Source organism: Balaenoptera ricei, chromosome 11 (genome assembly GCF_028023285.1).
Source record: "Balaenoptera ricei isolate mBalRic1 chromosome 11, mBalRic1.hap2, whole genome shotgun sequence".
Lineage (NCBI taxonomy): Eukaryota > Metazoa > Chordata > Mammalia > Artiodactyla > Balaenopteridae > Balaenoptera > Balaenoptera ricei.
Window position 1 is genome coordinate 2,867,189 of NC_082649.1, and position 27,270 is coordinate 2,894,458.

At 58.1% G+C, this 27,270-nt stretch overlaps 2 protein-coding genes and 1 long non-coding RNA gene across 3 annotated transcripts; 1 reads left to right on the forward strand and 2 right to left on the reverse strand.

Moving 5' to 3' along the window:
• Positions 1-784: 784 nt before the first annotated feature.
• Positions 785-26,176, reverse strand: PXDC1 (PX domain containing 1). The gene is made up of 5 exons (XM_059937827.1): positions 25,630-26,176; positions 12,871-12,962; positions 12,292-12,409; positions 5,263-5,374; positions 785-1,796 (listed from the first exon to the last, which is right to left on the reverse strand). The coding sequence occupies exons 1-5, from the start codon at positions 25,883-25,885 to the stop codon at positions 1,679-1,681; spliced, it is 696 nt and encodes a 231-aa protein (XP_059793810.1). The 5' UTR covers positions 25,886-26,176; the 3' UTR covers positions 785-1,678.
• On the reverse strand, positions 19,346-20,717 carry LOC132374221 (uncharacterized). The gene is made up of 3 exons (XR_009505603.1): positions 20,689-20,717; positions 19,592-19,637; positions 19,346-19,475 (listed from the first exon to the last, which is right to left on the reverse strand). It is a non-coding gene; the product is annotated as an uncharacterized LOC132374221 (long non-coding RNA).
• Positions 25,884-26,897, forward strand: LOC132374247 (basic proline-rich protein-like). Its single transcript, XM_059937758.1, has one exon. It carries the CDS (start codon positions 25,884-25,886, stop codon positions 26,895-26,897), a length of 1,014 nt encoding a protein of 337 aa, XP_059793741.1.
• The last annotated feature ends 373 nt before the right edge of the window (positions 26,898-27,270 follow it).

Here is a 27,270-nt window from a genome sequence, read left to right on the forward strand (position 1 = left end):
TGGGCAACATCTTTCAAATGCGGGGACATAACAAATGGGTCTAGAAGATCATGTTTTTCCAGAAAAAAAAAAAAAAAGAAGCCAGAGAACACGCTGATGTGTTTTATAGGAAAACAAATATCCAAACATCTGAGATCTCACTGTGCATTGACTGGAAACAGTGAAGCTTCTTGCATGAAAGCTGGGGGGTTGGTGTGTGGCTTCGGGAGCCAAGCTGGGCCGTGAGGGGATAACACAGCCCCAGCGAGCAGATGCGCTCAGGGAGCTGCCATCACTGCGGTCCCAGAGCTGGGGAGAAGTCCCCTGCAGAATGTGGGTAACGAGGAAAACCCAGGAATCAATGATTGGAACTTGGAAGGTGGTTAGCTGTGATCTATTCTAACCCTGCCAGGCAAGGGGCCCCGTCCTGTACAGACCTGAATTTTACCCCCAAGAGCAGAGGGCAACTGGTCGACCCCGCTGGCCGCCTGACAGCCTGTTTGGAAGCAGGCTGCACCCAACCGAGCACAGCCGGGAGCAGAGGGGAATGCAAAGGCCACGGGAAGCCCATCTGCTGCGCAGCTGGGTTCCAGAAGGCTTCCCGTGGCTGCCAGCGAGGAGCATGGAGAAGGGGAAACCCTAACTCAAAAGAACACTCTGTTTACTTTCCAGTTTGGACAGATCATTCCCCAGGGCGAGAACAGCACATTTCCTAAAGGACAATGAGACGGGAGCGCTGGGGGCAGCCCGGAGGCGCAGCGTGTGGGGCAGGGATGACAAGAGCCACACCTTAAACCAATAAAAGTAGGGTAATGTGTTTTATTTAATTAAAATAGATTAAAAAACAGACTGTGTAAAAGAATTAGGATTCTCAATAATTTACTATTATTTACACGAGAAATTCTGGTCGTTAGTATTCTCTGTGAGGAGATGAACACGCAGAACCCAGACCCTCCCCGAAGGCAGAGGGAGACTCGCTGGGGACACTCGGTGACCTCCCGATTCCCGTCCACTCAGGCGGATATGGCGAGTATATCACTGAGATCTTGGTGACCGGCAGGAAGGGGGACCCTCAGCCGCCCGGGGGCCACTGCGCTGTCACCCCTCGTAGGAGCCCAGGGGGGAACTCCTTCCTCTCGGGAGAATCGTCACCACGCAGAGTTCATCACACGGGCACCAGTCAGTGGTTCCCCTGTGCCCGCAGCCAAAACCCCATTCACGACCAACCTTCCGCAAACACTCCCTTGGCTGACGTGAAGCCCCCAGTTTCTGGATAGAAGATAAAAAACAGGAATGGAAGCTGCACATCCTGGTTTCCAGGGAAATCCTGGATGACAGAACACACCCGGCTGTGTTGTCCAGAACTTGGTGGCTCACCAAGATGCCACGCAAAATGTTCCGTGCGCTTGTGGAGGGAGGGAACGCGGGGGGAGGAGCAGGTGTCCAGACCCGGCCCGGGACGTCCTGCAGGCACTTGTGGCCCCTCCAGGCGTGGAGGGGGCGTGTCCCGGGGATGCATACACAGGCCGCGAAGACCCCTAGAAGCAGCAGGGGCACCGGACCCCCGTAACCCGACTCCTGGTTGTCGGAGACTTGGGGTCTCCATGGGCGCGGGCGGCTGGGCAGGCCTGGTCCCTGGCATGATGGACTTCAGCGGAGCCACGGTCACCAGCTGGGGGAGGAGGGGCCCAGTGGAGACTCAGTCCAGAATGTCCGTCTCGAAAGGCACCAGGTGGTAATAGGACAGGTTGGTGACATAAGCTCCTGGGTCATCCCCATCCTCCAGCTCGGAGGCAAACTCACCGCCGTTCTCAAACCTGAAACGGGAAGGCAGAGGTGAGGCCGGGGCTGGCTCACTGGTCCCCGGCCCCGCTGAAGTGGACAGAGGGCAGACGGTCACTGGCAGGAGGGTCTCTGGATCAAACAGCACGGAAGGGCTCTCACCACACCGGCCCATCCACCACCAGGCTGCGTGTGGAGCGAGTGTGGAAGGAACCGTGATTGCAAATTGATCAGTCACATGGGCCCGACTCCAAAGCCATCACAGCTTTGGTTTTCACTGCCTTAGAGACTGTGATTTACTCTCACTGACCAATACTGAGGCATCCATCCGTCCACCCACCCATCCATTTATCCATCTATCCATCCATCCATCCATCCATTTATCCATCCATCCATTTATCCATCCGTCCACCCACCCATCCATTTATCCATCCATCCATCCATCCATCCATCCATTTATCCATCCATCCATTTATCCATCCATCCATTCACACAGTGAGTATTTCTCTCTCCATCTGGGGATTATTCTGGGTCAGGCTCTGGGGACACAGAGTGGACCAGGCACAGGAACCTGCCACGTGCTGGGGCTGTGGACCATGGCAAAGATGGGTGAAGAAGGCCGTGTGGTCCCAGCTCCCAGCCTGACTGCTTCCTGGGCCACATGCACACACGACCAAGGAGGCAGGAGTCGTCCAGGGAGGAGCTGGGTGAGGGCAGAGGAGGTTAGCGGAGGGAGGGGTCCTTCATTTGGGTCCTGCATTCAATGTGGGGCGTTACATGGCGCGCACGGGAAGAGCTCAAGGAAGGATTTGTGCCCCAAATGTGAGGTGACCTAAATACCTTCTCAACATGGATTCCCCAGGAATGGAAACCATTTCCACGCCATGCCTAACCCAGCCTCGGCTTAAGCACACTTGCTTAAGCTGGAAAAAAAGGACTACAAACTTTAAAAGTTGCCTCACAGAGAAAACAGTGCACAGAGGACCTTCTCCCCAGGAGGGGAAACAGATGCTGCCTGAACCTTTTCCATTGTCCCCAGCTAAGAACCAGTCCAAACAAAGGGGAGTGGCAGAAGGGGCGGACGCAGGCCCTGCCCAGGGCAGCGGAGAGGGCCTGGGGCCACCGAGCACACTGTCCACACTGCCCCTGCCCTGAGGCCTCACAGGAGTTCAACTACAGCGGGAAGCCGGGCAGCGGCGGGCAGGGCACGAGGCGCCCAAACCACATAGCCGCCGGCCTGGCTACACTGGCTGGGGAGACAGCCGGGAGGGGGAGGGGGAGGGCGGAGAGGGGGCCCCCCCAGCACCCGGGGCACGTGGGGTGGACGGGGTCCCAGGGAGGCCTGCCGCCTCTAAGTTGCAAGGGAAAAGCGGAGGAGGCGGCGACGGCAGCTTCGAAATCAGACAGGAAAGGCATGGAGGCGGGTTTCCCTCTAAGTCCATGCTGACGGGCGTGTGTGGAGACGCGTGGAGCCCTGCGTCCGCGCAGGCAGCGAGGCCAGAGGGGGCCCTTAGGTGCAGGGAAAGGCTCCGGGCAGGCGAGGGACGGGCCCGGTGGCGGCCACGACACAGCCCTGCCCAGCTGCTTCCTGCCCCTGCTACCCTTCCTGCCCTCAGATCCCCTGAGAACTGGGGAAGGAAGGGGACCTGGGATGCTCGGCCGAGTCCAGGGTCCCCATCAGCCCCTGTGGTCCTCAGCGGGCCTGGCAAATCCCCGCTTCTAACCAGTGAGGACAGGGTCGGGGCTCGCCCCAGGCCTGGGCAGAATCTCCCGGAGCCTGGCAACCCCTCCAGCCAACCAGGGTGGTCACAAGGCGGAGGCCCAGCCGTCCCGCTCTCACACCGCCACCAGGCACACGTCCCCACCAGGCACACACACTTGGTCCCTGAGTGCAGGGGGGTCTCTGGTCTGAGTACTGTAGCTGCTCTCCCCCAGGGACAGTGTGGGGACCGACAGGTCCTAACAGCGGGCCCGGCAGCGTTGCTCCACAGCCTTGGGGCCACACAGTCGCTGTCGAGGACCACTGAGGACAGCTGTGGCCAGGAGAGGCTTCTCTCTGTGACCTCCTGCCCCTGGAGTGTTCAGACAGACCCTCCCGAGAGACAGACGGCAGCAGACCATCACTGCGGGGCTGCCCGAGGTCAGGCACCTGCAGAAATGCCCGGCAAGCCCAAGTTCCCTGGAGACGCTCCCGGGCCGCTCAGAGGCCGACATCTCCTTGTTAAGCTATCCTGGGATCGCAGAGGTTTCCCCGCGATCTTTCTCTCCCACCAACCCGGCGCTGCAGATTGAGGGTGGGTCGCCCTGGCCACGCAGGGCCCCGGGCTGGCTGGAAAAGTGACATTACAGCCCTTGCTTTCCCTCCATGTTTCTCCTCCAAAACGATTCATGGTTGAACTTCCTTCTCAGAGCTGGCCTCATGCCAGGGGCAGAGGGCCTCTTGGGGCCTCTCAGAGACAGAAAGGGTCCCTGGGATGCAGAGCCAGAGCCGGGATCCTGCAGCCCCTGGTGGTCCACCAACCACTCCACCAGGACAGGCCCGGCCAGAAGCTCCTCGCATGAAGCAGAACCTCCTTCCGTCACCGTGTGATCCACGTCGGCAGACGCTCGGACCCACGATGCCAGCTCCGAGTTGGCTCGGGGGACCCTCGGGCTGGGAGCTGTCTGCACACACACGGTGCGTACGACGTGCGTGGTCCCGGCTGAGCGCGAGGCATGGCGGCAGTTGGGTCGGTCCTGGTCTGCTTTCACGTGGGGCTGACGGGGTGCGGAGGGACCCCCGGACTCTGAGAGGCCCCCTGGTTCCGGGCTTGTGCCGGTCAAGTGCCCGCGGGAGACCCTGCACTTCCAGAGCTGCCTGGGGGTCCCAGAGTCAGGCGCCCACGCTCGTCACCTGAGCCTTCAGGAGACCCTGCGAGAGCACGGCAGTCCCACCCGGGGCGAAAAGGAGCCAGGAGACGGGAACGAACCCCCTGAGCTCGCACAGCAGGGACAGCCCCGGGCGTGGCCTGGACTGTCACCAGGGCCGGGTCCTGCCCGATAATCCCGAGACGGCTGGCAGCACCCGAGGTGGCTTTCCTAGAGCCCCCATCGTGGTCCAAGTTCTGTCGCCCGAGGAAGGAAGAACGGAGGGCAGGGGGTCTTCAGCTGCCCGCCTCCTCTAAGCTGACGCATCCTCCCCCGCTCAGGGCAGGCCCGTGAGCCACACAGAAGCCACCTGGGAGGTGACGAGAGGCCAACATGCAGCTGAAGCCCACCCCCCCCACCCCAGGAGACCGGGCCCCCATGAGGAGGCTCGTGGCCCCGGACCCCCCAGGGCCCAGCACAGCCCAGACCTGAAGCCAGGCAACTCCTGCTGAACGTCCCCCCTCCCCACTGCCAGCCGCATGGTCAAACTCTGTCCCCTTCCTAGAGCCCCGAGCGGGCAGGGAACCTGGTCCGGGCGCTGGCTGACGGCTCAGGACCTCGTGTGTAAAACGACACTCGAATCAGTGCACTTACAGGTGCTCCGAGGGGTCCACAGCTGCGTGCTGGTCTTTTCCGTTTGGTATACTGTGGTCAATAACGATTGTTTCCGTATTTGCTAAGCAAAATCCATTGGACCTCATGATTTCTGAAAGCGAAAGCAGTAAGGGAAATATTCAGAAGGGGATCAGATTTTGAAGTTTTGAGGTCTGGGGCTCACACTGATCTCCTCACAGCCCCCTCCTCCTACTGCGCCCCCTCCTTTCCCACACTTTAGAGGATGCTCCGCCGCCCAGACCCAGGGGCCACACCTGCCGACCCTACACCAGTCAAGAGGGGCATCTCTCCCCCGCAGAAAGGCGCTCTGGCAGTCCGAGCGCTGTAGCCATACGCCCGTCCTGTGGGTTTGAAGCTGGAGCAGAAAGAGGCTGGGTTTCGGGCCAAGACGACCGCACACGACGTGGGCTCTGCCCAGGTCACCTGATCTAAGCTCTCACCTGTGTCTCAGGTGAAGATAACACGGCCCAGGGTCGCCGTGAGGATCCAGCGCGATCCGTGTGCGTTTTCAACCAAACGGGTGACTTCACCTTTTACTTTATATAATCCTACATAGAAACTGACTTCTCACCAACGAGTACAACTTGGGGTAATTTTAAAAGGGCAACAAAGAGATCGTCTTTGTGTGTCTACATTGGCTGTGCGGTTAGATTCCAAGTGTAAAGTCTGGTGCTCACCAGCTCTAGAAGGGGAGGGGGGACGGGGAAGCCCGGGCATCGGTGGTGGTGGTGGTGGCGGGGTTGTGGGTGTGTGGGTGTGTGTGTGTGTGTGTGTGTGTGTGCGCGCGTGTGTGTGCGGAGGCGTGGGCAGCTGAAACAGCACCGGGCTGGGAGCTGGGACTCCCTGGCGCAGCCCAGCAGGGAACCCCGAGATACTGGACGCAGTGTCCTAACTGGAAATTTCAAAACTGTCCTGGATGATCTCCAAGGACCCTTCCAGCTCTAAGAGCCTATTAGCCCCCAGGCTCCATCACGTCATCTGGTCCATTTAAACGTAAGTGCACTTGACTCCCCTCTCCAACCTGGGGAAGCTCTTACTGACATTTCCCGGGGACTGTGCGTCCTTCCCTTCCCTCAGTGGATCACAGACTCTCCAAGGATAGACCTGGAGGGTCACCAGGGCTCCCGCTCCCCGTGTGCTATCTCATCCCCAACCTCAGCCCCTGGTCATCGAGCTCCGCGCTCAGGGCCGCATTTGTCCCGTCAAATCAGGGCCTTCACTTACCTCACCTTAAAAACGTGCTTCAAACAGACTCTAAGCTCCTGCCGGGTTCTCACATCCAATAATCATCATCTTCCCACTTGGGGCCTGATGCACGGAAACGGCTCAAAACAGCCCTTCCTCTGGCCCTGGCACAGGCCACAAGGATGTCCCGTGCTGCTCCGTCCCATCGGGCATCTGATGCTATTGTTGTTTGCGGGGTTGTTTTATTGCTTACATCGTACCATAATTTAGATTATTTTATCCCCATGTACAGATTTGCTTTTTTTAAATAAGTGCAACTGTAACTTCCTATTTACTTTTCATCTTTCTGGGTATTTGATTCTCAGTTCTTTGAATTTCTCTCTATGTGAAGACACTTAGGGAAACTACACCAAAAAAAAGAAGAAAAAAAAGTAGAAGATTTCCTCCTTACTTCTGCCCCCCAGGATAAAATGACTATTCATCAATCGGATTTGCCAAGTAATGGCTAAAATTTCCAATTGACTTTCTGGAGAAGTGACAGCGCTCGTTTCACCGGCCTTTCGAGGTCGGTCACACTCCACGTGGCATCAGCACGTGGCTCTTTCCCGACCTCCTCTCCCCGGCTGAGCCCACCCGGAGCCCACCCGCCTCGGACAGCCTCTAAGTCATGAGAAGGAGCTGAAAACCAGCGAAAAGTCAGTGCTTGGAACCTCTGGGGTCAACTACACCACCAGGTGCAAGAGGAGCACGAAGATGTTGACCAAAGCCTGAGTGAGCAGACAGACACTGCAGAGGACGACACCCCGACAAGAGAGACTAAGATCCCCCTGCTTCACGATTTAAAACGCACAACGGCACAGAACCACTTTCTTTACTGCTTTTATTAACTGACTCAAACCTGTCCCAGGAAGCACGTAAAACCTCAGGGACCACGTAAAACCTCAGGGACCTCAGGACGGCCTGCTGACAGCCCCCAGACTCTCTCTCCCACCGCCTCCCAAGGGAATTTGGAGGGGAGGACCCTACAAGTGAAAACAGACGTCAGTGCTGCAAAACATTTGTGAATGTCGCCAGGAGTCACCTTGTATAGGAACTTCCTAGTCTTTCTTAAATGTGAGATTTGGAGCTCTAGAGAGTGGAATCTAGAAAATGGAACCAGCCCCCAAAACAAATTTGTTACAAATCATTCCTTAATTATCTGTGCAGAGAAGCCAGTTGTCTGCAAGGCCAGCTGGGCCCTCCAGGAATCCACTTCTGCCACTTAAGCGTGGGAAGCAGGTTACTCCTTGCTTAGCTTTTTAGTCTGTGAAATGGGAATAACAGTATCCAGCTATCCAAAGGGGCACAGGTGTGGATTAAATGAGACGGTTTTTATAAAGAATCTACCAAATGCTGGGGCTCGTAAATGGTAGTTATTGCTGTCGTTGTTCCAAAGGTCCTCATATCTGTTGGGTCACCCAAATAAAAAGAACCAAAGGAAATGTTACGCTTACTGAAAAACTTCAGCATCTGAAGCCTACCTTCAAATATACTGAAAATGGGAATTTCTTAGAAGTCAGCTTAGTACCTACAGCCAAAATCACTGGTCCATTTAATGACTTTAATCACATACATGGCCAGTTCCATGAAATAGTTCCTTTTCAAGCCATTTTTTTGCATACAGAACTTTTTTCACATGAAGAAGAGTCCTGCTTTGCCATTTCTTATTTCTTAAAACTTTTTCGGAGCTAATTTTAGAATTACGGAAAAGTTGCAAAAACAGTATAGAGCTTTCAGATTGCTCAGCAGCTTGTCCTTGGGTTAACATTTTACATAACCATGGTACGACAAGCAAATCCAGGAAATGAACATCGGCACGATACTCTAAACTAAAACCTCCTGCACTTGAGTTTCACCCATGTCCCTCTGTCTGTCCTGGGCCCGGCCCGGATCCCTCGGGGCAGGAAGAGGCGGTGGTTCAGCCTCCTATGACCCCTGACGGCCTCGAGGGCCTCGGTCTTGCCTCATCTCTCCTGGCTGCAACACCTGGGACGCGGACTGGTGAGTCTTTCATTGACTGTGCCTCAATTTGCCTGGCGCTTCCGTGCTTGGACAGAGGTGGACGGTCCGGCAGGAACCTGCAGGGACGCTGCCTTCCCTCGGGCATCAGATCAGGAGTGCGATACCCACAGGCCTTACTTATTCCTGGGATGTCGTCTGGATCTCTCGGGTCAGGAGGTTTTGTCCAAAATGAGGGTACTATCTCTCTCTGTGTAGTTAAGAACTATCCTGGTGGAGATGCAAGTGCAAATCCTGCTTCTCCTTCAACTTTCACCCACTAATCTCAGCCTCTACCAGTGGTCATTCCTGCAACAATGACCAGTGTCTGGCTGGTGGTGATTTGCTATTTTTTTACTTGCAGCCCTGTTTTCACATGCCCCATATGCCACCATAACTCAGTTCATTAATTCATCTATTCCTTTTTTTCTGCGGACAGTCTCAGCCCTGAAAGCATTCACACGCTCTCTGATCGCCTTTCCTATTTTACTTTCAATGTCTCCAGCAACGGAACAAAACCCAAAGCCATGCCTTTTCATTAATTGGAGACCAGGACTCTCCCCGTGTGGTGAAAATTAAGGTTAAGACCGTACAGATGCCTGGTTACTAAAAACTGAAATTATATTTCCAGCCTTCCCAAACCTGAGTACTATGATTTTGGGGGCCAATATCAATTAATCCAAGCAGCCAGACCAAGGCTGAGGTTTATGCTTTCTTTTAAGCTGCACAGACACAGCCATGGTGTAGAAAACTAAATTTAAGTTTTCCTAGACTTGGTAATAAACTTTTAGATTAACAGGGGATGAAGAATGTTTAAGGTTGCATTGGTCCAAAGCATCACCTAAGAGGCCAGAGCACTCGCCGGAATCGTGGCCCCGGGGGCGGCTGGTTCTCACACCATGGGCGTCTGGCGCCATCTAGTGGAGCCCCTGACCCCTAGCCGGTCAACCTAGAGGTCACCGCAGGAGGCCTGAGGGTGGGCCAAGGTCAGGGCTGTCCGCCACGGCACCACCTCCCAGGATGCCACACCAGAGGCTTGAGAAGGTGCTGAGAAGTCTGGGGGAGGGGGTGACAGCGGGCACGGCCGTTTCCACGCACGAGTGGAATTTAGCTGGACAGGAGTGGACGTGGACGGCAGGGCTTGTGGGGAGGGAGGAGACAGGGCCCAGCCAGCAGGAGGCCCAGGGCCTGGAGCAGAGGGGTCGACGGTGACATGGAAAGCCAGAGTGACCACAGCCTGACATGCCCAGGATGACAGGAAATTCATAAAGAATGAGCCAGGAAGTCAGGTCCGGGTGGCCCATGTCGGTACTGAGGACACATCCCGGGGAGAGGCTGGGCTGCTGGAGCCTCGGCCCTCGGGGCGCCCGGCTCTCCGGGTCCTGAGGCCCAGCGCCCGGGGGCTCCCGAGTCCATACGCAGCGCAAATATGGGCCCAGACGGAGGAGCAGGGCTTGCCCACGCGGGACCAGGCCCTCCGGGGCTGGCAGCGCTCCTGTAAGGAACGGTTCCATTAGAAGTATTTCTGAATTTGCCACATCCTTGTCTCAGTATCCTTACTTCCTCGCTCAGTGCACAACGAAAGCACGTCTCACACGCCGTGGGAACTCCCCCGCCCAGCCCCACGCTCCTGTACACGGGAAACATGCGCTCAGGCAGAGGGAGGGCCAGCGAGGTTGGGGGCGAAGATCAGAGGGAGAACCCCTTCGACTGATTAGAGCGGACGAGGAGGAGGGACCCCCAGGCATGGGAGACACTCAGCTCTGGAAGGGGCGACCCCGCCAGCTTCCCGCGCAGGGCTGCCTTCAGGCCGTGGTCTTGGCACGAGGCTTCAGGCTCTCTGCAGCTGACTTGTGATAGCTGTTTACCAGCCCCACTGTCAGGCAGCCCTGTGTCACCAAGTGTTCCGTGCTGAGCCACGGTGGCTGCAGGGACTGCCCCCCGCGATGTCCCCAGGACCTGGGCTCCCGGCCTGCACGGGGAGGCCGAGGCCCTGCCTTCCCAGACCCGCGTGCCAGGCCTCCTGGGCTCGTGGGCAGGAGGGACCCCAAACCTCTGTCCTCAGTCCTCGAAACAACACAAGAACACAGTTAAAACCCCGACGTGGGACCCCAGCGCCACCCCTGTTCAATCCTGTCTCCTTCCTTTCAGCGCTCCGGGGTAAACCTGGGTCGTGCGTTTATCCGAATCAGCAGTAAAGACAAGGCACTAAGAGGCTGGGGACGCCAGGTTGTCGCCATCAGAAGCACCTGTATGCAGCGCCGGCTGTCCCTCTCACGCCCTGGGGCCTTTGGGGTCAACCTGCACCTGCCACCAACCCCAGGCCCTGAAAGGATTCTGCGGCTCTCGGTTCTCCTGTTTGCGCAAAACAGAAAGAAATAAAGCAAGATGGAGATGCCAGTGCTGGGGCTCTTCCGTGCAAGACTAAAGGGCAGAGGTGCCCACGCTCCAGGTGACAGCACACGGAGCCCGACACGCTCTGAAGCCTCTCTGAGCCTTGGACACTGGGGTCCCCGGACATCCGGTCAGGAGGGATGACTGCCATTTTCACTCTCCCGTAGAGAAGGTTCTAGATGCTAGGCGCTAGCTAAGAAGGGGCCCCCAACCCCCTGCTCATCTTCCTAAGGACACACACGAAGCTCTCCCGGGAAGATGACAAAAGTGGCAGACACGCAAACCCAGGCTGAACCCCGTCCTGCTCACACACGGTCAGAGCGAAAAGTAACTTTTCCGTCCCGGGTTCCCAGAACCTGCCAGCCCCGTCCGCCTCGCCCCAGCACACAATTAAGGAATCTCATCCTTGCCATGGTACATCACTCAGTAAGGACACTTTTATACCAGTGATGTCAGTCGTCACCCCAGTGTGCCCCCTCCATCTTCCCATCACTGGGACCCAGTTCCTTTTCAGGTGACGGCTCTGGGCTCAGGTCCCCTCACCTGCTGACTCTTCCCCGTCACCTCCCTCTGAGTCCCCCTCCTCCACTCCTTCCTCTTTCCTTCCTTCCACTCAGAACTCAGATGCTGGACACAGGGACCCCCCCCCACCTCCCCTCACATCAAGGTGGCCTGTGGGATGTCACCGCTGGCCGAGCTGTATCCCCTCTGTGCCCGGCAAACGCCCACACAACCTCACTCAGGCCAGACAAGTTGCCTGGGGAAGCCCGGTACCTGAGACTTCCAGGACGGACCTCTTCTCCTACAAAATGCCCCTCAGAGGTTTTGCCAACAGCACTGCAAAAACAGAGTCTAATGTTGTAACAACACGTGCGGCCCAGATCTGAGGAAGCTGCCACCGGGCTGAACCCAGGCTTCCCTCGCTCCCCCCTGACCCGCAGGACGGCTGGCCATCCCCTCTTAGCGCTGCTGACATTTGCCAGAAGGCTCAACCCAGCGTCCACGCTAAGGAGACCTACACCGTGTGTCCCTTTCTGTGTCCCCGCCCTAAAGCCAAGAACAAAGTCAGTGTTGTGCTAGGTGGACTCTTATTTTTGCAGGCTGGATGACGCATTCCAGTAATTCACTTCAAAATGCCTCACTGATGCTTTCGTCATAGACCATTTAAGTACGTTCCCATTTATACGCCAGATAACTCGCTTTGGAAGTAGGAAGAGTGTAAACTGCAGGTCAGTAGGTAGAAACACACCGTTTCCTAAAAATCGGGAAACGGGCCCTCCCCTGCTCCTTCCACCCTTCTGTTGGGCTGTCTTTCTGGGTCCCAAGGCGGGAGGTGTGTCCAGCACGTGGACAGTGGGCTGGGAAGGTTTCTGGTGGCCCTGTGGCTCTCACCTGATATTTTCACCGGACTTTGAAAGCTGGGTTGAATTTTATGGACGTTGTCATTTTTTAACACCTGATCCAGGGGAGATCTTTCAAAGAAGGTGAGCACAACTTCTGACCTGGAATACTGGGAAGAAACACGTTCATTCCTAGACATTTTCCTCCCGCGAGGCAGCCTGTCTGACGCTGGTGGCCCCGCACTGCTCAGACTGCGGGACTGAGCGCGGACGGGGCCGCTTCCCCACTCACCTGTCAGGTGCTCTGGCGGCTCGAGGCCCACAGGACGGGGACAGTGGGAACAGTTCGCGCCTGGTCTGCACCAGCGTTCACGCGCGTCCGTCTCCCCTCACTTTCCAGTAAACCGCGAGCCCGTCACTTCCGCTTCCTCCCCAGGGAGAAAGCACCGGAGCCCCCAGAGCCCAAGGAGCCTTCCCTCCCTGGGCTTACACCTGACCCCACCTGACGCTTCCAGGAAGCGCGCCCCGGCCCCGCCCGTCCGCCCGCACCCACCTTGCGCACCCACCTTGCACACCCACCTTGCGCACCCACCTTGCACACCCACCTTGCACACCCACCTTGCACACCCACCTTGCGCGGCATGCTGATGGCGGCCTTGAGCAGCTTCTCCACTTCGTTAAGCCTGGTCTCGATGTCGTGGGCGTCCTTTATGGCGACCAGCCCTGGGATTGAGACAGAAATGCCTCCGTCAGAAAAACAGACCAAGAAGTGTGCTCCCGAATTAAATACAGGACAACAGGCATCCCGCGACGGGGACGCCACCCCGACGTCGCCCTCCACGAAAGACACCTGGGAGGTTTACTCGGCCTCACGTGCGTGTAGCCTTGCCCTGAAAGCCCGGCTCTCAACCTCGTTTTAAGTTTCAACGACCCAACGAGTGACTAACGCGTGTGCTGCAGTGGACACCGTCCGTCCGAAAGCCACAGGGACACCATCAGAGGCCTCTCCGAGCGGGACGCTCCATCCACACCCTGGACAAGGCCAGAGCTCAGCCCCCGCCAGCGCGGTGGCCGTAGCTGGGGGAGGCTGGACCCACCAGCCCCCAATGACACAGCTGAGGTGACCACAGGCCCCCTGGAAACGGAGCCTATGTTTAGACAAGTCATTTAGATACCGGCTTTGGAAGGGAAAAAAATCACATCTTTACCCAGAGAAAACCAGCGTGGGCATGACTCAGCACCTTCCAGGAATCGGCTTCTACCCGCGTGCCGGTTACCGGAAGTCTCGACTGGCTACTAAAAAGCGCAGTATTCTGTCTCTAAAACACGAGAGCTAGTGGCACAGAGACTCGGGGTGCATTTCTGTCTTCCTGTGAGCAGTGCAGAGCACAGACCTTCCCAGCACAGCTTCTACACATCAGCTTCCCAGGGATGGAGCAAGTCAGATTCCCAAGGGCATTTCACGTGACCCAGGATGTTGGTCCCAGCGAGCTACGACCAAACCACAGAGGCTGAAATCCCAGAACTATCTTCAGTCACTGAATCCCAGTTTTCAGAAGTTCTGGTTTTGTTTTACAGGTGAAAGGGTTGTTCATTTTGCAGGCAGCTCACTAAGTCCACGTAGTGTTGAAATTAACCTCCTAAACTACGTGATTGAAATTAAGAGGCCCCAGAACACGTGGTCCATGGAAACCAGGGGCGCCCCAGACATAGGGCGAGGGCACTTCTGAAGACCTGGGCTGAGCAGGGGGTCCCTCGCATTCGCTGGGGTCAGGAACGTCCAGTCAAGGCCAGGAATCGGTCCCTGGACTTCCTGGAGCACAGGCCGGGTGCACCTTCACCTGGCCACCTGGGGGCCTGCTTCTCAGTGGGCTATCTGGCCCTGCCCACCCTACCCCAAGCCACACGGGCCCAGGCAGCTAGCCAAAGACCCCAAGCCTCGGTCCACACAGCCTGCACCAGCAACCTCAGCACGACTTCCCAGCCATCGCCGGAGAGAGGGGCCCAGGCCACCTCCTCCCCTCTCACCTAGGCTGCCTGGCCCACCCACCACCCTGCAGGCTGGGGGCAGCGAGAAGGGAGAAGGAAAACACCAGGGTGCCAGAGTCTCAGCCCTGAGTTCCTTGTTTAGAATTACACACACACACACACACACACGCACACACTTACACACACCCCTCTGTGACCTCTTGCTTGCTATGGACAAGTCTACAGAGGAAAAGAGGGACTCTGAAAAGTTGTTTTTAGAGACAGGACAATTATGTAAATCATCCCCACAAAGAGCTTCTTTATTCTAAGACAAGCAAAACTACTGTCATGTTTCAATTTTTATTACATCTAGCATACTGGTGTTAAATCACTCGAGTTTATGACACAGTAGTTGTGTTTTTGTATTCTGTAAGGACAATTTATAGGATTAGCCTCTTGTCTGGTCAATGCATATAGCATATTTATACCCATTTTCTAGGACGTAAAGCATGTTTAGCCCACGGTTGGGTTTATAACCACCAAGGGTACCATTCAGTCAAATAAATACATTCTGCTCTATGCTGATCTTCTTTTAGGGTTGCCAGAATTAGCAAGTAAAAAGCAGGACACCTAGTTCAAGGCGCGTTTCAGATAAACCATGAATAATGCAATAGTATGGATAGACACACTAAAAAATTATTCAGTGTTTATCTGAAACTCAAACTTACTTGGCGTCCTGTACTTTACCTGGCAACCCTATCTTCTTGGTGACCTGCTTTCCAGAATGAAGCAGAGAAAGGCAAGAAGTACCTGGTCAGGCCTCTGGGAACACGTAAGTGTGTAGGCTCAGCGCACAGACCCTGAGGATCCCAGCCTCACCCACCTCACCAGCTCCGTTGCTCTGTGACTACCACATCCTCATCCCAACCCCGAGGAACGGGTCCAAGCCACCAAAACATGGCCCCCACGCCCACAGCACTGCCGCTGGGGGACCCATTCCCACTGGCTTTCCCCCACCTCCAGGCTCGAGTGGGAAAATCCCAGCATCCCTTAAAGGCCGCGTGGGACACGCCTTCGGCTCTGTGAAGCCCCCCACCCACCAGGTGGGACTCGGTCTGCTCTGAGCTCTGGGAGAGCTCCATCCACCCCACCTCTGCAGCACTCACCGCTCTGCAGCAGACCTGCTCCCTCCCCTGTGCCCTCCCCCAGCCCACCTGTGAAGCTGAGTGTAGGAGGTGCCCACGGTCAGCCGTCAGCATAGGGCCTGACACTGACACCGACACCCGCAGGGGATTCACTGGTCGCTGGCCGTTTGTTGATGGAATAAAGTTGCACAAGAGAACAGAGTCAAGGACAAGTTATATCTGTGTGTGTCCACCAGCCTATGGGTGCCAACTGCATCCCATGCTTCTCGGCGTCACCCCAGCCGGATCCCGGCCAGCAGGCTCAAGGTCACAGGCCTCACAGGAGAGCTGCCCAAGACCAAGGTGGCATCAAACCCACTGAGTTGCCGGCCACTCTGTTTGGTTCTATCTGTGGAAGCTGCAACCTTATCGCTGCCTTTCACCTGCCTTTATGCTTCTGAGGAGAAGCCAAATGGTGCTCTCTGGAAATGACAACATGCTTCAAAACAAGAGGGGCTGAAAACATTTCAATGGCGAAAGAACATGCTGGAATCCCTCCTGCAAGAACAGAGTGACAGGGGATGGTTTTTTAACCTTTGGCTTTTGGTTCGGGGCCCTTCTTCATAATTTATTTCCCCGTGGCATAGTGGCTTCTGGGTGACAACCAAGGCGAACGGGATCAGCGTTCCCACGGTGCGTCCTCCTTTCCCCAAGGAAACCCGTCCACGTGAATGACAAGGACGCTCACCTCTTCCCTGGGGAGGGAATCAACGGTGGGGATTCATGAAGCTATGGCTTCAGCTGGGCTGGCTGGTATCCACCTACGGGCGGCCCCCAAGGCTACGTGGCCCCCACAGAGCCCCCCCCTCACCCCACATCAGGGCAGGAAGGGGTCACCACTGGCTACGGGGCTTCCAGCGGCCTGGCCCTCTTCAAACGCCAGCACCCACATTTCCCGCCTCTCCTGGGCCTGGAAATCACCCTCCTTCAGTTGTTTTAAAGGTGTTTCCCATTAAACAGGGAGGTGTACTAAATGCGGAAGGAAAACATTCAAACAAACAAACCCAAAACAGTGCAGAAATGAAATAAATCTTCCTTTAAAATTTCATGTCTCAAAACCCACTGAGGTCCGCCCCCATCAGGTTTCTCAAGTTCACAACTGTTGGAAGCCGAGACACCTGCTGGCAACACCCAAGACCAGGATCAATTCTCAAAATGACACGGCACCAGGCGTGGGTGTGAGCAGAGCCCACATCTGGGGCCTGTGTCATTGCCCAGGACAGATATGGAGACCCCCAACGACGTACAGGCAGTCGGGGGGCTTTCTGTTCTACCTGCTGTATTCTTCCTTTGTGACCCAAGAGCTTTGGCTTTTGATGACCGGCAGAGCTTTTCCAAATGTCACTTGTTTACAGTAACTATTTTAAACTTCACTTTCAAAAATGTGCTTACGTACAATAATTTAGGATTATCTAGAACTTTTAGCTTTTGTATTCCAAATATTGTTGATTGAACGAAAACTGTGGGGATCTTGTTTGACTCAGTTTTACTATCTGAGACCGTGATTCTAAAAACTGCAAGCGGATAAAATGGTTGTAAATTTGCACAGTTGGACAGAAAAACTCAGACCCCCCCCTCTTGGTTATGAGGCTGCCATTCCAGGGCCGGCCAGCAGGAGGCGCCAGCAGTCCACGGAAGGCTCGGGACGCAGTCCAGCGAGGACGGCGGGAAGGGATGCGGTCCACCTGCCACACCCAAGTTCTAAGGAAACTGACTCAGAAGACTTCACAGCCCCAGGAAATTTTCTAATTTCTGATAAAGCATCATCACTAATATAATCTCAATTTTTAAAAATTTCACTCTACACAATTTGTGAGGTGAGAAATTTATCCAGATATAGCCCAAAACTGTCAAAAATTTGAAACCGTAAGATTGATAACAGGACTATGTAAATTTCAGTATGTCAATTTCACATCCCTTTGGGGGTTGAAATTCAGCCTTGAGCAGCCAGGGTACCCCTTCTGTCTAAACTAGTTTACCCTTGAAAATCGAGAACTCCAAACAAGCTTCTGTCAGTTCCAGGGTTAGGTCTTTATACAAACACAAACACCTGACTCATTCTGGGAACCCAAACCGAACCCAAACTGTATCAGCACAAAGGTCAGGCTGAGAGAGCAGACACAGACCAGTGTCCTAACCTCAGACACCTGGTCCCACGTCCTACTTCCGTGGTTGGAGGCTTCGGACTGAACATCTCTGGTGACCGTCCCCACCTCCAGGGACAGACCCAGGGCTGAATCTGGCTGACCGCCTTCTGCCGCTGTAATTCTGGGAGTGAAGACAGAGGCTTCTCGGGTCAATTGGAAAGGAGTGTCCGTTACCCAGAGGATGCCGGTCCCTTAAGAGGAGACTCCCATGGCAGAGCCCAGGGAAAGCTTCTGTGATGTGGACTTTCCAACTGAGCCAAAGAAGGCATAGTTCAAAAGTCCATCCACGCAGAGCCCAGAGAAGCAGACGGCTCGGGCGAGGTGAGGAAGGCACTGTCACGAGATATATATTCTTTAAACGCTGAGCATCATTCAAATTTTGGAAATAAAATATTTCAAAATTTCCAGGAAAATCCTCAATGATTACTTCCCAAATACTTGTTCTCTAAATAGGTAGTCAACATAAAACCAGCAAGGACTCACTCAGCGATGAGCTTGAGAGCGTAACCGTGGGGGTTATTCTCTGCTGAACTCAGGCATCGCGACGCGGCCCTCGCTCCCTGGGAACCCGTGGCGACTCTGACCTCACAGGCTCCATCCATGGGGGTCCCACCCTCTGCCCCCACGCCCAGCCCGCTGCACACAAGGCTCGGTCCTGCCCCCATCGCCCTCCCCGGGCCCAGTGATGCCCAAGGCGACACTGATGGACAGGAACTTCTCCCCGCCGTCTCGCCAAGGACGAGAAGCAGGGCAGGGAAAGTAGGCGGAGGAGAAAGAAGAGCAGAGACAAGATAACGGGTCCGGAGGCCCAGGGAAGGGGCTGCGGGAAGACTTCTGTCCTCCGCTTCTTCCCAGGCCTGTGAGATGCCCGCCTCTCACCACGTCCCTCCCCCAGTCCCTCCTTCTCCGGCGCCTCGCTCTTCTCCCACCACAAGCAGAATTCCTTACTAAGCTTCAGACTCAACACGGCTAAGGAGTCACTCACTCCGCCTTAGTCTGCCTTAAAACTTGGAAGGAATTTAGGGAATAAACACCAGCCGTCCCAGGCTCTCAAAACAGGAAGCACTTGATCCCAAAGGGGGCACCAGGGCGACAAGACCTGCCCCTACATGCTGGCCAGGATGATGGACACAGGGAGGTGTCACCAGGAAAACCCAGCAGGGAACCTGCCTCTCCAGGCAGGAGGCCCGAGGAGGGAGCAGCGCAGGGGTGAGGGCGAGAGCGGCGCGGGAGGGCTGAGACAAGCCTTACACACCCCTGGGGGCCAAGGGGGGCCCGGCTCTCCACCCAGGCTCTGCCCCCGTGGCAGCTCTATTTCTCATAGAAAATACACACAGAGAGCATCTGCCCCGGAAAACTGCCCCCGAGCCTGACCCACGCCAAGCACCAAATCCCAATTTCTGGACCAGCAAAGCCCCAGGCCTGGTCGGTGGGGGTCCCACTGAGGTATCGGGGTGACCCCCTCCCCAGGCTCTCAGGCGCCATCGCCGTCCCCACCTCCCTAGGACGGGAGGCTGGAGGCCACACCCGGGGGCTGGCACCGCATCCCCACCGGGGGGGCTCTGGGTGAGGGGACGCCGCCTATCCAGGGCAAAGGGCAGACGCTCTGCATCACGCGGTGCTCACACGCCCAGCAGGGCTGTCGCGGCTTCAGCGCTCACAGCGGCCGGCCATGCAATGCCACCCCTGCCAGCTTCTCAATCCTGCAGCAGTGGCTTGAGCTGAACCACCTGCCTGAAGTCACGTGGGAGGGAGCAGGAGACAGAGCCCGAAACTGCATCCTCACCTGCCTGGTCCCAAAGCCGGGGCTCGGTGCTCGGTGCTCGGTGCTTTCGGCCGCTTAGCCCAACCTCCTCCCGCCGCTGTGACCTCGTGTCCCCAGGCGGGTCAGCCAGTCTCGCAGGGCCTGGGTTTTCCCCTGCGGGAAGCAGGGGGTTCTGGTGGCAAGCAGGCACCGTAGTAAGAGCCTTAATCCCACGTCCGCTCCTTCCCTCCCCCAACCCTCGGTCCAAATGCTGCTCGTCGTGTTTCCTGCTGACTGTAAGTCACACACCAGCAGAGGACGACGCAGGTGCCTCTTCCTCAACGTGCAGCACGACCTGCAGTGTAAGTCGGCAACGGAGCAGGGCCGTCGTGTTCACCAGCAGGACTCACGTCGGGGCGGGAGGAGCGGGGCCCCGCGGGGTCTGCCTGGAGGACAGCGTCACGGCACATGGTCTGTGCTTCTGTGTGACACAGGACACGTCCTGTCTGTGCTGCCACGGTTCAAGGGAGCCCAGGCCCGACCAGAAGAGAAAGGCGCCCGGCCCTTCGCCTCGGCCCCCTCCCTGCCCCCGTCACGGGGAGGATTTGGATCCAGGGCCCGGCGGTGGTGGTGGGGGGGGGAAGCTTCTCAGGCCCGTTCAGGGACATGGGGACCATCTTTTTGGTGGTGATGACCGAAAAGGCTGGTGAATGTCTACTGTCACCCAAGGAAGTGAAAGTGAACAGAAACACCAATAAAAACGATTTCAGTGGGACAACATCAACCCCTGGTAACGCCACGTCCTCACTTGCTGTCCCCTATCGACTCTGCTGACGGCCGCTGCCCCTGCAGGACGCCCTGCACCAAGGGGCCGGGCCTGGGGCGCCCGTGGTCGCCTGTGGGGCTCATCACTCCCGGCCAGCTCTCCGCAGCCCCGCCCTGCAGCTCCACACTGAGCCTCACGGAGCGGGCACACCGACCCGACGCTGCTTCGTACCTCAGTGGCTTTGCTGCCACCTTTCGCTGCACGCCCATCTTCCCTAGTTTTGACTGCTCCCGACCAGAAACACCTCCTGCCGTTTGGAAAAGTGTGTATAAAAACACACAGTGGAGGCACACCAGGCCCAGACTTGTTTTAAAAAGAGAAAAGGATGGCGTCCCTGGGGGTCAGCCTGAGGGCAGCCAGATGCTACCAGCGGGTCCCGGTGCTGAGATGCAGAACCAAGCTTCCCCTTGGAAATCTGGTGGGAAGTAAGCGAGGCCTAGAAGCTCCGGAACGAACAACCTCTGTGAGATTCTGGCCGTTCCTTCTCTGACTGGGTGTTAGCCTGAGTCACCTGGGCCCACGGCACGGTCTGAGCTCTGATGGATGAGACCAGGGGACCACAGAGCACGCCGTCACTTACGGAGGAAGGAGAGTCCGGACAGGGAACTCGGAACAAAGCCTGAGCGACAGCAGGGTGCGGGTCTGGGAAAGAAACATAAAACCTTAGGAAGAGAGGAGACAGCCGGCTCCCGGGAGGCGGACGGTGCCAGCACCAGACCCGGGTAGACGGCAGAGCCCGGCAGCCCTATATATGGAAGAGATTCAAAAATAGGTGTGTGAATCAGAGAGATCACCCAAAATGCCCCAGAGAAGTGAAAACTGCCCCTCTCCCCGTTAGAAGGGGCAGGACCCCCTCCAGGGAAGCCATGCATGGGGGCTGGGCTGTGAGGGGGGAGGACAGGACCCCAGCCCGCTGCAGGGCCCGTCAGGCCGGACAGAGGCGGCCTCTGTCCCCCTGATCTGCTGCCCCGACCTGTGGGCGGCCTCTGCTCTTTTTCAGCCACTTCCACTAAGAAAGGAAACTCGGGGCTCTGCAGTTCACCCCCAGACCAGACGGCGATCTACCCCCGCCTGTTTCGGGCAAGCGCAGAGCTTCTCCCCGTCCACGTGAGAGCAGGGCCTGGGAGCAGAGCGCTGTCCCCTGGAGCCGTGGGGAGGCGGGGTGTCCCGGCTGGCGGACCTGCGCCCAGGCCTCTCTGGTCGGTGCCGGACGCCTTCGCCTCTGCTCCTCCATCTCACGTCTAACAGAAGGTCTACGAAGACGCAGGCAGATCCACGTCCCCGGTGACGGGGTGAACAGACGTTACCCCAGCACCACGCACAGGATCTCAAGGAGGGGCCTTATTTGGAGAAAACGCTAAATACCGTGTTCAAAGCTGGGCCCTCCGTCAGCTCCCCCTGCGGGCTTTCTGCATCGCCCAAGGCTCCCCACACCCACATCTGGTCTCTCCGCAGGCCCTGCACTCTCCCTCCCAGACGCGTCCGTGCTTGACCACTTCTCACACCTTCCCGGTCTCCCCGGCTCCCCTGGCCCTTCTCCAGCCATGCTCAGCACAGCAGCCAGAGTGCCCTTCACACCAGGTCGCTCCCGTTCCAAGCTCTCCACCTCCGACAAGAGCCCCACGCGGAGCGTGGTCTGCCCACTCCCTACCCCTGACCTCCCACTGCTTCCACCCCCTTCTCTCCCCTCCAACCACAACGGCCCCCTCAGGACGCCGGGCCACCGGGCACACGCCGGCCCCGAGGCCTTTGCACTTGCTCTGGCCACTGCCTGGAAGCTCTTCCCCAGGCACCCACATCGCTTCCTCCCCACTTCCTCCCAGTCTCTCCTCACAGGTCACTTCCTTTGAGCCCTTCCGGACCAGCCCATCTGAAAGTGAACCCCTCCCTGCCCCTGCAAGTCACAGCTCCTCTCCTTCCTCCCTTTTCTTTTCTTCTGAAGGTGTAGAACCTTCTAACATTTTTTTTTTAACTTATCTTGTTATTGGATTTCCCCCACCCCGAATATAGAATCATGAGGGCAGGGTTTGTCTGTGTTGTTCACTGCTGCATCCCCAGCACCTAGAAGATGTTGGTGCAGGGGAGGCATCTGGTAGATACTTGCTGAGTGAATATAAAACCAAAGTGTTGATTTGACAGTAATCAGGGATCAAAGGTCACCTGACTACTTTGGAAATAGAATCTGTTTCTACAGTGATGACTTCATAAGGCCTAAAACGGGTGTTATTTTTAAAAAAGGATCAAAATAATCCAAGAGCCCCAAACAGTCATTGGGGAAATTCTGCATGCTTGTCTTTTAAAGCGTGAACCTTCCCAGACGAGAGACGTAACAGGCAAGAGACCTTGCCACATCTGGTCAGGAGCCCTGAACCATGGTAAGTATTACGTAAAGGGGATTTAAGGCAAAGACTCGGCCACACCTGTGTCAGAGTGTGGAAAGAGCAGAAGGAGACACCTTGGTCACCCAGAGATAATATGCACGGAAAGCAGCTGCCTCCCTCCCCCAGGCAGGGGGACAAGAAAGGAAGGACGGGTATATCAGATCCAGACGCAGAAGAGCATAAGGTGAGAGGCCAAGATGCCAAGGAAAAGGATAGAAGAAGCAAGACTAGTCCTGAGGGCAGCCTCGCCCAAACAGAAGACCAGAGAGGTGGGCTTCTGAGCCCCGTGCCGCCACTCCACGCAGGCGTTTAAACATCTCTGCGCACGTGTCACCAGGAAACATACACGTTCCACGGACAGACAGCCAAGGCTAGCACCAGTGTGTGTGCGGAGTCAAGGAACAGTACTCTCTGCACAGAAACACTCTCCCACTGCAGTCGTCCGGGGGCCAAGACAAAGCGCTCAGCATCCCCTTCAGTGCACGCAGAGTCAAAGATGCAGGTCGGACCCAAGGCTTTCCCACCCTCTGGAGGTGTTCAGTCCTACATTTACAAGAGCTACCAGCCTACTGCCAGCACGAGCTCTCAAACCTAGACTTGCAAAGCTTTTTAAAGAGATGAGCGGGCCAATGTAACCGAGCCCAGAAATATGCAATAGATTTAAACTGAGGGAATCTGATGGGAATTACACTGAGAAGACCTGGCATCTCTAAAACAGCACACACATCTGGATGCCTTCTGTGTGTACGGTTTGTATGTCCAGACGATCTGTTTGTGCAAATAGTAAATCCACCTGGAAATAAGGTGAACTCTTCTTTTGCATTATGGCGATGTATTTTACTTGGCAAACAACTTCCCTGGACTTTCCTTCCTTCTAAGGAAGGAAAAGGCCTTCCCTTGGGTGTACAACAAACTCAGGTGGTGCCGGGGGAGGGGTCAGCTTGCCTCCAGGCAGAGAACCAGGAACCAGAGGGTTAATGTCGCCTCTCCTCCGGCCCCGGAGCCTCCACCTCCTCTCCTCCAGGGGCGCTGAGCTGGCCTTGCAGGAGGCCCTCTGGCCAGGACTCCAGCCGAGAAGACGTTCCCACAGTCCATCGTGGGCTGTTCGAAAGGCCTTCACACCCAACCTGGTCCTCATCTGACTGCCCGCCGCATGCCGCCCACCAAGCCTAATACCCATTTCTTGCTGATTTTTCTCCCTTTAGACACTTGAAAGCAGCTATCACACCCCTTCTGCGCCTTGTTTTCTCCCTGGCGGTCACCCTCTTCCTGTCTCCTTGCGGATGGCCCACCCTGTGGAGGCACTCAGTGCACTGACACCTCGCAAACCCAGAACCAACCAGGCACAACCTGCACGGGGGGACAGAGCCCAGGGCGCGCGCGCGTGCACAGCGCAGCCTAACCCTCCTGCTCCCGCAAGGTGGTTTCCTCCCCAGATCCCAAGGCGACCGAAGCTCCGCCCTCCTCCCCACCTTCTGTGACCCTCACCAGAAGCCGCTGAGGGTGACAACAAAAGCCACATTTGTGGAGGGCTTACTACTGCTGGACACTGAGCGTGCACTCCCGTCCGCACAAGAAAAGTGAGTGTCAGGTCCTCTGTTACAGGGGCAGAGCCACGTGGGGAGCCTGGAGTCCCAGCTGAGCTGGGTCCTCTGACAGAGTGAGACCTGGAGGGCAGGCGGGGGGCAGAAGGGAGGGCAGGGGGAGGGTACGGGGGGAGGGCGGGGGGAGGGCAGGGGGAAGGTATGGGGGAGGGCAGGGGGCGGGCAAGGGAGAGGGCAGGGGGAGGGTATGGGGAGGGCAGGGGGCGGGCAAGGGAGAGGGCAGGGGGCAGGCAAGGGAGAGGGCAGGGGGAGGGCAGGGGGAAGGTATGGGGGAGGGCAGGGGGCGGGCAAGGGAGAGGGCAGGGGGAGGGCAGAAGAGCGGGGGGGCGGGGGGAGGGTATGGGGGGAGGGCAGGCCCTCCACCAGCTCTCAGGGGCTCCTGTTTGTTTATGGCCCGCCTTGTTCCAGAAAGGATGTAAGTCACTGAATAAACAGCTGTTCCTTCATCTAAGCTTTCCGGATTTGGGCATCCATTTGATAAATTAAAAATATAACAACACACACACCCAAACAGTAGATCAAGGTAAACTGCTGCCATGCGTGAAATAATACTAAACTCCCGCAGAACAGCCATCAAAGTGAGACTCTGGGGAGCAGGGCCTGCAAACTTGCTGGCTTTGGGAGCCTTTCCAAGTGACGCGTCTGCCCGAGAATGTGTCATGAGAATGAGCTAATTATCCATATAATTCACACACTGGGGTGGGAGCTGTCCCGGGGAGGGGGGGCGTGGGGCGGAGTGGAGATCATCCCAAGACCTCAGGCAGATGGGCAGCTTCAGTAAATGCCCCCAAAAGGGCCCCAGGGATCTGCTTAGAGAAAGGCGCTGGGAAGTGTCACCAGATTCTCAGCGCTGCAGGTGGTCACGCGTGTGTGTGGGAGGGGGCAGGGGGGACCCCAGTCCTCGCGCCTCGGCTTCAGCCTCTCGCTTCCTCTGCGCGGCCTCCAAAGTCCAGCCCGCGGGCCAAGGAGAGGAAACGGGAAGCCACGCAGTCCCTGCGAGCCAGGAAAGTCACAAGGCCCGGGAGGAGGCCTCCGGGCTCATCAAACTCGAATGCGGACCCACCCTGGTGGCCCCTCCCGAGGAGGGACGGAGGCCGCGTGGCACCTCGCACTCGGGCTGTCGGTCACCGGGGACAAGAGGCGCGGCCCTGCCGGGGGAGGCCTCGGAGGGGGCTGCCAGACACGACGCGGCCCCAGCTGGACGCTGTCCTTAACTCTTCCCAAACGTTCCCCCGGCCTCTCCGGCCGCGGCCGCGGAGGGGGTCGCAGGGGCCGCCCGACACTGGCGCTGGCCGGTGGCTCGCCTTGGGGACGGTCAGGACGCCCGTCTGGCCGGCCTCGGGCCCCGTGCGCCGACTCCTGCGCTCCCGCCACTGCACTTCACCGCCCGGGGGCGGGCGGAGGTCTGAGGGCCCCTGTCCCGTGCCGGGGGTCGGGATGTCGCCATCCCCGCTTAATAACCGCCCCTGCGCCCCCCTCCCTGCACTTCAAAGGAGCCGCCTCGCCCCCCTGCCCCCAGGCCGGGCCCGCGCCCACCTTCGCGCAGCGGCGCGAGCGCCAGCTCGGGCCGGTCCTCGGGGAAGGCGTCGCGGAGGCGCTGCCACAGGCGGCCCAGGTCGGCCAGGCTGCGGTGCAGGTAGAGCACGCTGCGGTCCGACCACTCGGTGCGGATCTCGAAGAACTCCTCCTCGTCGCCGCGCCGGCTGACGATGAGCCGGCGGATGCCGTTCACCCAGCAGCCCCGCACGAACATGTTCACGAGCGACGTGCCCTCAAACACCGCCGAGGCCATGCCGCGGGCCGAGCATGCCCCGGCCGGCAGGGGGCGCGCCCGCCCGGGCCTGGGTCGGCGGGGGGTCCGTCTGGAGCCGGGGTGTCTGTCCGGGGCCGGGGTCCGTCCGAGGTCTGTCCAGAGTCGGACAGATCCAGGATCTGTCCGGAGCCGGCGCTGGTCGGGGGCCTGCCCGGCGCCGGGGTCTGTCCGGAGTCGGGCGGGGTCTGTCCGGGGTCGGCCCGGCCTCCGCGCGCTCTCCGGGATGGCGCGGCGAAGAGCCGCGGAGCCGGCCGAGCGGCGGCTTATAAGGCGCTTCCCTTCGCGGGCGGCGCGGTCGCCGACGTCGAGGCCGCGGCCGCGTCCGCCTTCCCCGCCTCCGGGCGAGAGGACGCGCCAAGCGGAGGTGGGGGGGGCCTGGCCTCAGCACCCCGCGCCGCCTCCCGAGCCCGCGCTGCTGGGGCCGCGGGGACCCCCGGCCGCCTGGAGGGGCGGAAACCCGGGCGCCGGCCCCGCCCCGCCCGCCCCCTCCCTCCCTCCGGGCCCCGAGCCGCCGGCCGGGACCGGACGAGACTGGGCAGGGAGGGCGGGCCCCCGGGGAGACTTCTCTCTTTCCGTTTCTCGATCCTCGGAAACTGTCGGGTCGGGGGGCTGCGCGCCCCACCCGACCCGCGGGGGTGGAAGCTGCACGTGTGCCGGGAGGGGGGCGAGGGCGGGGCGCACCCGCTCCGGGGACCCGGCGCCGGTGCTGTCGGCCAGGTTCTCGTCTGCGCGCCGCCCGCCCATCCACCCTGGGCCGGGCCGGAGGCCGAAGCCGCCCGCCCCGCGTCCCCCGCGCATTCCAGTCGCGCCACCGCCCGGCCACGGCGCGGACGCGGCTGGGGACAGATGGGGACGAGGCGGGACAGACGACGCGGCAGGCCCGGGCCAGCCAGCCACAGGGTCCCCCCAAAAGGAGAGTGGACCCCCTGCTAAGAAGTGGGACGGGCCGGCGGTGGGAAAGGGTCCCCTCGGAAAGAGCGTCCCCGCGTGAGCTGGGGCGCTTGGTGAGCCGGAGAGATTTCGAAGTGGACCCGGGGAAGCTGCCCCGTGGAGAACCGGGATTCACGGCCGCCTGCTCCTTAGGCTGCTCCTAATTGGGAGGTAATTTCGAGCGATAATTAAAGAATCCGGTTAGTTCAAGTATTGGAAGTTGGTTCTAGAGGGTCTCGGGTGACCTCGCATCGCCCCAGGCTGGGGAGGCAGAGCCAGGGCGAGGCCCGTCAGCGCTCTGCGCTCCTGGAAAGTATCGAAAGCCCAGTTAGGGCGCAGAAACGATGGGGACCGAGGGCAGGTTGTCGGTCACGTGACTCGATCCAGACCCGGGGGTTGTCGGTCACGTGGCTCGGTCCAGAGTGAGGGCAGGT